At 47.9% G+C, this 10,974-nt stretch overlaps 1 protein-coding gene and 1 long non-coding RNA gene across 4 annotated transcripts in view; both read left to right on the forward strand.

Annotated features, from left to right (window-relative positions):
- Positions 1 to 2,048, forward strand: part of LOC106810864 — a 4,050-nt gene extending 2,002 nt beyond the window's left edge. The window contains exons 4-6 of one of the 3 annotated variants that reach the window (XR_001394074.1): positions 510 to 715; positions 870 to 892; positions 1,877 to 2,048. This is a non-coding gene — a long non-coding RNA (uncharacterized LOC106810864). Of the gene's footprint in view, positions 1 to 509; positions 716 to 862; positions 893 to 1,169; positions 1,200 to 1,876 lie in introns of all 3 variants that reach the window. The other 2 variants (XR_001394075.1, XR_001394073.1) reach the window with 2 other exon arrangements.
- A 2,789-nt stretch (positions 2,049 to 4,837) lies between these two features.
- LOC106810859 (pericentrin-like) overlaps positions 4,838 to 10,974 on the forward strand; it is a 19,149-nt gene continuing 13,012 nt past the window's right edge. The window contains exons 1-4 of the mRNA XM_014814326.1: positions 4,838 to 5,069; positions 5,344 to 5,556; positions 8,902 to 9,134; positions 9,569 to 9,697. Coding sequence (XP_014669812.1) covers positions 4,925 to 5,069; positions 5,344 to 5,556; positions 8,902 to 9,134; positions 9,569 to 9,697 — 720 coding nt within the window. The 5' untranslated portion in view covers positions 4,838 to 4,924. The remainder of the gene's footprint in view (positions 5,070 to 5,343; positions 5,557 to 8,901; positions 9,135 to 9,568; positions 9,698 to 10,974) is intronic.

Raw genomic sequence — 10,974 nt, forward strand, 5'->3', positions numbered from 1 at the left:
CAAAAATGAGAAGAAAAGAGGAGAGAGTGGTGTGTGAGAGATAAGGAGAGAGAGAGGAGAGAGAGTTAGAGAGAGTGTGTGTGAGAGAGAGGAGAGAAAGATAGAGAGAGAGAGAGAGAGGAGAGAGTGTGTGTGAGAGATAGGAGAGAGAGAGGAGTGAGAGATAGAGAGAGTGTGTGTGAGATAGGAGAGAGAGAGAGAGAGAGGAGAGAGAGAGAGAGGGGATAGAGAGTGTGTGTGAGAGAGAGGAGAGAGAGAGAGAGAGAGAGAGGAGAGAGGAGGAGAGAGAGAGGATAGAGTAGAGAGAGAGAAGAGAGAGAGAGAGAAGAGAGAGAGAGAGAGAGAGAGAGAGAGAGAGAGAGAGAGAGAGAGAGAGAGAGAGAGAGGGAGATAGTCGTGATCAGCAGCAGTAATAAATAAGTAAGGTCTAAGCAGCTATATATATATATACTACAGCAATATAAACACACTATATTCCCAATCTCACATAATGCTCCCATCTACCTCAGCTGCAGCAAGAGAGTCTCCACTCACACCACGACAAGCACGAGCACACAACAACAGAGAAGGAAGGCGAGAGACAGAGAGGAGGAGAGGAGAGAGGAGGATGAGCAGGAGAGAGAGGGGAGAGGGCGGACGTGTCGACGGAGGAGAAGACCACGCTCGCAGCAGCGTCGGCATGGAGAGCAACACGATGAGCTTGCTGAGGTCAGAGGTCGGGCAGCTGAGCACGAGACGAGTACGTATGTACTCGGCGTAACAGGGGGGTGAGCTTGCTGAGGTCGAGGTCGGCAGCTGAGCGCGAGCGTACGTACTCACGTAACACGATGAGCTTGCTGAGGTCAGAGGTCGGCCAGCTGAGGTCAGAGGTCGGCCAGCTGAGCATGGAGAGGTACGTACTCACGTAACACGATGAGCTTGCTGAGGTTCAAGAGGTCGGCGCAGCTGAGGTCAGAGGCTCGGGCAGCTGGCACGGAGAGGTCGTACTCACGTAACACTGTGGAGCTTGCTGAGAGGTCGAGAGGTCGCCAGCTTGCTGAGGTCAGAGGTCGGGCAGCTGAGCATGGAGAGGTACGTACTCACGTAACACGATGAGCTTGCTGAGGTCAGAGGTCGGCCAGCTGAGCATGGAGAGGTACGTACTCGCGTAACACGATGAGCTTGCTGAGGTCAGAGGTCGGGCAGCTGAGCACGGAGAGGTACGTACTCGCGTAACACGGTGAGCTTGCTGAGGTCAGAGGTCGGGCAGCTGAGCGCGGAGAGGTATGTACTCACGTAACGTAACGTGTTGTGATGTGGTGCGATGTGCACCTGTGTCATGTTACACGATACAACTTAGCATAGGGAGTTACGATGTGCGTGTGTGTGTGTCACGCAACACGGTGCAACATGCGCGTGTTGCATTACGCGATACAACTGAGCATGGTAACGCAACACGCTGCAATAGCGGTTAGTTGCGATATTATGTGGAATAGTTTATTTTCGAGATAATTCGAGATTTTTAATTCAAGATAAGTGCGAGGTGTTTTTTTGCTGGAGCGGAGGTTTCTCTTAAATTTACACGATCATTCACGACAGAAATAATGACCAGCATAAATTAACGACATATGAATCAACGATCTCTAATGTTTGATATGACATTATTTGACGTTACATACATGAGTTCTGATGCCCACCTCACTGCTCTCTGTCTCTCTGTCTCGCTGTCTGTCTCTCTGTGTGTCTCTGTCTCGCTGTCTGTATCTCTGTCTGATCTCTGTTCAATTGCTTTCTGGTCTCTCCATCCTGTTCTCACTGTCTCCGACCCCGATCTTATTCTCATCTGCACTCGACTGTCCTGGTCTCTGTCTCACTGCTCTGTCTCTCTGCCTCGCAGGCTGGCGCTGCATCGCTGCAACACGAAGCTGCTGCGCTCGTGTTAGTCGCGACTCAGCGTGATGTCGACGTAACACATCGCCCACGGAGGGCCTCAATCAATCGTTCGCCTCGCATCGCCATCCTGCCACGCGCAGAGCAGATCCTAGGTCGCTGACGCCGACGGGAGGGAGAGCGGTCTGCCCCCGGCCTCCACTAACATGTCCGGAGCGAGAAGGTGATGCCGAACAATCGAGCTGTGTCTGGTAGCGAGAATGGTGAGTTGTGTCGACCGAGAAGGGTGAGTGTGCTCTGGAGGAGAAGGTGAGGGTGCTTCGGGCAGAGAAGGGTAGTGGTCGGAGCGGAAGGAGTGTGTCGGAGCCGAGAGAGGGTGAGTGATTGTGTCGGAAGCCGAGAAGGTGTGAGTGTGTCGGAGCCGAGAAGGGGTGAGCATGTGTCGAGCCGACCGAGGATGGTGATGTGTCGGCAGGCGAGAAGGCGTGAGTGTGAAATCAGGAGCCGAGAGGGTGAGTGACTGTCGGAGACGAGAAGGGCTGTAGTGTGTCCGGAGCGAGAAGGCGTAGTGATGTCGGCAGCGAGAAAGGGTGAAGTGTGGCGGCAGCCGAGAAGGGTGAGTGTGATCGGGCAGCGAGAAGGCGTGAGTGTGTCGGAGCCGAGAAGGTCGTCGCGTGAAGTGAGTTCGAGCCTGAGAAGGTGAGATGTTTCGGAGCGAGTAAGGCTCCGCGCGCTGAAAACCCGCCAGAACGCGCCTCTACCCACACTCCCATTCTCATTTTAAAACCGACACCTGCCGTGAGTGTTCGTCGGAGCCGGCAAGGGTGTAGTAGTGTCGGAGCTGGAGAAGGCGTGAGTGTCGTCGCAAGTTACATCCATGCTGATGCATTGGTCTCTGCGTTCTCTCTCTTTTGCTAAGCTCTCTACCTTCTACTTTTCTCTCTGTTTCTCTCTCTTTCTCTTCTCTCGTCTCTCTCTCTCTACTCGTCGGTGGTCTCTCTCTCTCTCTCTATCTTCTCGTTCTCGGTATCTTTACTTTCTCTCTTTATCTACCCTCATGCCTCTCTCTACTACGCTCTATCTTTTCGGCCCCTCTCTCTCTCTCTTCGTTATCCTTCTGCTCTCTCCTCTCTCTCTCCTCTCTCTCTCTCTCTCCTCTCTCTCTCTCTCTCTCTCTCTCCTCTCTCTGACTAATCTCTCACCACCTTCTCTCTCTCTCTCATCTCTCTACTCTCTCAATCTATTCTCTTCTCTGACTCTCTCACTCCTCTCTCCTCCTTCTCTGACTCTCTCTACCCTCTCTCTTCTCTCTCGTCTGACTCTACCCTTCTCTCCTCCTCTCTCTCTCTCATCTACTTCTTCCTCCAGTCTCTTCTCTCATCTCTCTCTCTCTCTACCCTCTTCTCTTCTTTCAGACGCTCCTCTACTCGCAGCATCCTCTCGCGCGGCCTGAGCTCGCTCTAGCGACGCGTCGGCGACGTTCCACACGTTGCCCCCGGCAACCGGGCAGACGACTTCGACGCGGGCAGCCTCCGTGCCGATCGTGCGTGGGCCGATGCGGCGGCGCCGAACCAATCGCGCGGCCTCGGCGAGAACGCTGTTCTACAGTCACGAATCTTGCTGAGGAGGAGGAGGAGATCATCATGGGTGGGTGGTCGCGCGCGAAGGAGGGAGGAGCGTGAGATGACAGAGAGAAATATAATGAGAGATAAATTTAATATTATTTTATATTATTGTTTATATTTTATAGTAATATAATTATTATATATATAATTATATAATAAATATATATTGGATAAGAGCTCGAATGTCGTCAGCTAGTGCGCGGCATCGCATGAATTTACGAACCCTGTTGGTGTTTATGGCTTCAGATTCTGTGACGAAGCTTCAGATGGCCTGTCACGAGGCTGTTGGACAACGCGGAAGACACGCGCGCAGGGCAGGTAACGCATGATGCGGTCGCCGCGGCAATGACCCGATGATATATATTACATATATAATATATGACAATACACACATATATGATGAAATGTTACAATGATATTAGGAATGTCATTACAGGTGTGCGAAATTAACGGGAGTCGGAGTCAAATAGCTCCAGATTTACTGTCGGACTCCCTGATTTGACGTAATGCAAGGAGTCCGTGTGACTCCCTGAAAATTCTGCATTACTACCTAGTGCCATGGCTTCGTGGAAATACCGTATTATTTCAGCTAATATCCAAAGAAAATTTGACAGACGTGCAACCGCATGAATCTTAAAAATAAGCACATGCGTTATTGTTAATATATCTTTAATTTGAACCTCAAGAACTGCAGACTCCCTCATTTTGCTGCGGACTCCCTCTTTTTGAGGGTAGGGAGTCCGTTGGACTCCGCGTTTCAAAAGTTAATTTCTACCCCTGTCATTATTGTGAAGAGTTTTCTGGATGAGAGGAAACAATCATTAGTTATTGTACATAGTGTTACTGTCTATTGTTAGAATCATTAGATTGCCCAGAGAAAGCTTGGAGAAGGTCCGAACATGTCTTCTTCCTATGAATTCATTGAATAGTTTAGCTAGCTAGCAGCGTGAGTGATGGGTTACAGGGTAGTGGAAAGAGATGAGGAGCAGGCGTGAATTTTTTCTACTGAGGAATGATGCATCTGTTACTAGGGCTGAAGGGGTCGTTGTCGTATCAGGTACTACATATATGTACCCGAGGTACATATATGTATACACAAAGTGTACCAGACTTGTACTACAGAAGTGTACCCTAACCCTAACCCTAAACATACCTCATGTAAAAATATAAACATAATACTAAACAACCTAAAACTACCACGGGTGCATATATGTAGTACCGGATACGACAACGACCCTTTCTGCGTTACTAGGAAGGGCTGAATGTGGAGTGAATGAGTGAATGAGAGGAAAACAGAATAAACGTGAGATGAATGACTACGACCCGTGAAGCAGCGTGACTGAACGAGCAGTTACGCGAATAACTGGACATCCGATCAACCGTGGCTCCCTCTATCTCTTGCGCAGCTGCGCGACAGCCACGCGACACAGATGGCGCTACTGTCGGGCAGCGCGGCGGAGGCGGGCGCGGAGTCTCTAGCTCAGCTCGCGCACGAGACGGAGGAAGTACAGCTGAAGCTGAGGGAGGAGACGGAAGCTCGCGAGTACGTCGCGCGGGAGCTGCACGCCGCGGAGGGTGAGTGAGCATGCAGCGCCATCTATACGCTGCGTGCGAAAACTACCGAGGGCAAGTCGTTGCTGTCATTACTAACGCTGGTTTCCTTCCAACCTAGAATCGCCAATTAAATCTATAGTTTGAAGCGAATGCGACAATCGCTCTTCTCTGCCCGGAAAAAAAAATCCTCCCCCTCATCCTCCCCCTCTTTCCGACCACTTCCTCGCGCCGCCGTGAGGGCCCTCTCCTCTCCCTCTACCCTGTGGCGCCCTCTGACGTCTTGTGCGTCGCGCAGGTCGGCTGGCTGCGCTGCATGCGGACAACACGCGGCTGGAGCAGGAGCTACACGTGGAGCGCGACATCCGGCAGGGCCTCGACGTAGAACTGGAACTGACCTCTAGCCGGCTGCGCGACCTTGAGCGCGCGCGAGACGACCTTGACGAGGAGCGGCGGCAGCTGGAGCGAGACCGCGGCCTCCTGGCGGGCCGGCTCGGCGACGAGGCGCAAGGTAGGTGGCGCTGCTGTCGCCCACGAGCTCGGTCGCCCGCTCGGTCGGTCAGAGGGAATTGATGTTGTGTGTGAAAGTCGCACGTTTGCACCTAACCCCCTGTCGTTCCTTAACTCTAACCCTAACCTATCCCCCTATCATCCCCCTGTGTGTGTGTGCATCTGTGTGCGTGCGTGTGTACCTGCGTATGTATGTGTCTGTCTGTGTATGTGCGTGTGTGTTTTTGTTAGATGTAGACTAATATCCTCTGTATGTTGTGCACTCATCATTGTTGCCTCTTGGCCCTGACCATACCCACCACAGTCCAGTAAGGCCAAAACAAAATATAGGTGTGGTTACGGTTTCCCGACCGACCCTATTTATTCCCAGCAACCCTAAACATTTTATTGTCAATTCTGTTTAAAAAAAATAATTTAAAAAAAATAAAAATAAATAAAAATATGAATTGGACAGTTCCTGCTTCAAAAGGCACAACGCACATCCTTCGGACATGGTTCGTAAATAAAATAATTTCATATAAAAATAAATGTTTCCCTACCTACCTACCCTATTTTTTCCGGCATGTGACAGTAACCACACATATATTTTGTTTTTGCTTAATAGTTTCTGCGAGTAAGATTCAACCACTCCTTTCAGAGTACGATAATACTGTTTTACGGGGACGCACGCATGTCTCTGTGTGTAGAGTTGGGTGTTACTTCCAGAGTACAGTAATACTCTCAGGGGTCGAAATTAGCGGTATCCCGATATCCGCGGGATAGTAGATTCTTGTGTTGAATACCAGATTTCAATGCTTGGTATCCTGCCGGGATAGTAAAAAAAATCATCAAAATCGGGATAGTGGTTGTTGAGTTATCAACTTTATGCGGCAGCGCATCTGAGCGAGTGCAAGTAGAGGAGTGCGCGCGATCTGATCATAAATGTGATGTGTATACATTGTATCAAGCGAACCAGACAATGTGTTTAGACAATACGTCTGCAGTGTACTTGTCTGTGCATATCTGTGAATCTGTTTTCATGTTTTTATATAATAATTACATTACATATTAATAATTTTCAAATACTATTATTGCATATTTAAAGATTTTGGATACCAACATTGTTGAAATTACTATCCAAAAAATGGGATACCAGATCTTTGGGGGGATACCAGATTTCAATACCTGGTATCCTGAATGGATACCATAATAAAAATATAATTTCGACCCCTGACTCTACAGGTACACAGGTATCTGCAATCTGGGGAACACTTGTGTAACAGGGCCATGGCAAACATGACCATGTCCAGTATGTCGTCAACATAGACTAAAAACTAAAACATAACCTACTAATCGTAGAACGGAGTGTGCTAAGTTCTACGGAAACTCTAACGTGGCGAATGTTTATTTGTTTGTTTGTTATAACCTGATTCGCTTTGCAAGCTGCTTACGTTCTGACAAAGCTTCATTGTCAATAAATTATCGTAATGCTAATTAATAATACTAATATCTAAAACTTTGCATACTGACAAAACTGACAAACAATGTTCTTACATGTTTTGTAAATAATATCTAACACGCGTCAACACGTGTAACCATGAGCAGCAAGCAGAATCGATCTATCATTTCCAGTTATTTGAGAAATAATTTATTTTTGGTAAATTTATCAGGTTAATAGATACTATTTTACAGTTTGAAAGAGTATAACAATTTTTTACGCTTTATTATTTTATAATTCTCTATCAACATATAGTTTAGCTGATTAATTTCTAATTTCTAGCTGAATTCTAATTTTGCATGGAAAACCATTTGTTATCCTTGCTCTAGACAATATGACAAAAAAATATTTTTTGCAAACGTTAGAAGATGCGGTTTAACAGCATGGTTGTTTGCATCGATGTGTAGTCGTCACGGTAACGGCATGACTTGTTTCTCTCTTCTTCTTTTTTTTCCATCCGCACTTTTCGCTGACGCTTTGCGCGACCGGTCTCTCTGCGTGTGTGTGACGACCAGGCAAAGGCAAGTTTAAGTTTCCCCCGTCGTCTGCGATATACCCCCCCCCTCCCCCGCCGCGTTGCATGATGTAGACTTCGCATTTCTGCTAGCGCTTGCTAATATTGTAGCTGTACATAGACTCGCCCGAAAAATCGAGGCTCGATTAGACAGTTAAGACATGTATAAAGCTTTAAAGAATTATTAATAAAATAAAAATATGTATAATAAATTAATACAAATAAATAATGTATAAAGCATTCAGAAATGTCGAAAGTTTTACACAATGTCGCTAAATAACTTCAGCTTTGTAACGCATGTTAGACCAGTATGGTCCGGGGGAGAACCCTGCGATCGCATTTCCGTGCTAAAGGGCTGATGCTGCTGCTGCTGCTGCTGATGCTGCTGACGATCGACCACAACCTGTTTACCGACGCTCAACCCAACGACTCTCTCTCTCTCGCGCGCACGCCGAAAATCGCTCCGTTTGCACGGCCACTCCCCATCACCTTCTCATGCTACATGCACAAGCTCTGCCCCCGGCCCCTCTAGCAGTAGCAGCAGTAGCAGCAGTAGCAGTAGTAGCAGTAGTAGCAGTAGCAGCAGCAGCAGCAGTAGTAGCAGTAGCAGCAGCAGCAGCAGCAGCAGCAGCAGAAGCAGTAGCAGCAGCAGCAGCATCATCATCAGCAGCAGCAGCAGTAGCACCAGCAGCAGCAGAAATGTAGCCGTCATTGCATGAGAGGGTGTCGGGTTGGAAGTAGCAAGAGGCGGTTATCTCCTATACGCGAACACATCACACACGCACGCGCACGCACGTTTCCAACAAGAGAGCGTGCGAGCATGCCGATTAATACCAAGGTGGCACGTGCATGTGGGGTGCAAGGGAAAGAAAGTCAAATACGTGTGTATCGTATACGTAATCCTCGAGTTAAAGGTTTGGGTAGATATACAGTACGTATTATACGTGTAAAAGCATTTTTAACTACCGTATATGATCGCGTAATAACCGCGAGCGCCTATAAGCCGCACCTCAATTTGAATCGGGTAACCTAAGTATTGCGCCTAGTATATTTCCCCTCACGGTATGGCGCACTTATAAACCGCAGAGCAAATACAGGGTTGAAATCTGAGGCCAAATTTGTGGTTATTACGCGAGTATATACGGTAGACGCGCATCTTTCGTTTAGCCCGTGCTTGCTCCTACCGCTGCAACTGCCATAGCATGACATAGACAAATCGCGGTAGCGCGACGCCGCCGCCGTCGTTCTCGTGAATGCGCAATGCTGCACACGTAGGGGGCGCTGTCGGCGTCACGTGCGCAGCAGTGGCGCCCCCCTGCGGTCGGTGCCGACGTCGTTTGTTCGCTCGCCAGCAGGTCTGCTGCGGGAGGTGGAGCGACTACAGCAGGAGAGGCGCGAGCGACAGCGCGAGGCCGAGACCACGCAGCGAGAACACCAGCGCCGCCTGGAGGACGCCGCGGCGACGCTCGTCGAGGCGCAGCGCCGCCTGGTGGAGGTTGAGGAGCGGCAGCGGGCGGAGGGCGACGATTGGCGGAAGCAGCTGGAGAATGTGGAGAAACAGCTGAAGTCGAACAAGATGTTCCTAGAGGTTGGTGTTGTTGATGAGTGAGGAAGGGAGGGAGGGAGGGAGAGGGAGGAAGGGAGAGAGAGAGAGAGAGAGAGAGAGAGAGAGAGAGAGCAGAGAGGAGAGAGAGATGAAGTAGAGAGAGAGAGAGAAGCAGAGAGAGAGTAGAGAGAGAGAGAGAGAGAGAGAGAGAGAGAGAGAGAGAGAGAGAGAGAGAGAGAGAGAGAGAGAAGAGAGAGAGAGAGAGAGTGAGCTGAGGACACGAGAGACGAGAGAATAGCAGAGAGAGAGAGACAGAAGAGAGACAGAGAGACAGAGATAGAGAGAGAGAGAGACAGAGACAGAGAGACAGAGATAGAGAGAGAGAGAGAGAGACAGAGATAGAGAGAGCGATACAAAAAGACAGAGAGAGAGATAGACCAACCTCACACACGTGGGCTGCATTACGTGTGTTACAGGAGCAGGCAGCAGAGAGAGAGCAAGAGAGAGAGGAATACCAGAAGGAGATTCACGACCTGCAGCGTCGCTCTACGAGGGGTCAACGAGGTGTCGTCACCATGGAGGAGCAGGAGGGAAAGAGTTGGAGAGTGAGCATGTCTTCTTTTGCTATACATCGTTGTTGTACTATTAGTATATTCTTAGTCTTTTTGGTGATGTGATGATATACTCATCATTGATCATATTTGATAGGTAATACCATAGGTGATTGATTACTGTGTCTGTATGTATTCTGTCGTGTAAAATAGATATGATATATTATTATATCGTTTCATGTATAATATCTTGTATTATAAGATATATCTTTACACGTATAACATCAGGAGTGAATAGAAACACGTTTGTTTTTCATTCAAATGTCGATAAATCATATTACATTTATTGTATAATTTATTATATATGAATAGGTACATACGTAGGTAGTATATATATAGTATATCATTATAAACTATAACATATCAGCAGTCATATTAAACACAATAATTAGTAGCAAATAGTTCCCTTATACTTAGCAGGATGCTTGCTGATTGGCACTTGATACATTATTTGTTGCATTATACATTTGCGTCTCCACGGTAATGGGTTTGGCTGTCGAGCTAATGGGCTAAATTTTGGCTCAGGCAAATTTGGCGTCGGGCTGGTTTGAGGCGGACGTTGCAACAGACGTCACGCAAGTGAATACTGTCTCTGTCAAATTCAACATAAGATTCTTTATTGCACTAAATATCTCACAGATACTTTGGCAGTATGTGCGAAATGGTGTTGTGTACGATCAGTGTTTTACTTTCCCTTCGCGAAGTTCATATCAATCTTGAAAACATGCATACTTGATCAATTTTCGAATTTTTATACTGTTTTGGACTTTCATTTTTTCGTCGAAGTACACGATTCGCACTCGCGCATCTACCGCTCTACCGTCTTAGCCATTTAGCGCGTGGCAAAATTTGGCTCGGCCTGTCAGACGTTTTCGATGGACCGCATATGACGTCGTGCTAACTCGCGCACGGCCCAGAAAAAAAAAACCGTCCGTGTGACACGCTCGGCTCGAAGTCAAACTTTGGCGCGGGGCCCTAATTAGGGCTCGCGCCTAAAAAACCGTCCGTGTGAACGCACCTATAATCGTTGTTGCAAAATGGGCTGCTTAAGCATAGAAAGGACACTATAGGCCAACTCTCTGAACTAACAGGCCCACAATTTTTATTTTTGTGTTGTGTGTGAACAATGACGCCTCGCTGGATTCATTTTTATTAGCTTTTAGAATGCAATAGTATCGCTATACATGCATTAAAGTGCAGTTGTAAAGTGCATGCACACTTTGATAAAAAACCTTGAAAAACTCTAGTTAAACCGTACATGCGACCTACTG

The sequence above is a fragment of the Priapulus caudatus genome, unplaced genomic scaffold (assembly GCF_000485595.1).
Source record: "Priapulus caudatus unplaced genomic scaffold, Priapulus_caudatus-5.0.1 Scaffold479, whole genome shotgun sequence".
NCBI lineage: Eukaryota > Metazoa > Priapulida > Priapulimorpha > Priapulimorphida > Priapulidae > Priapulus > Priapulus caudatus.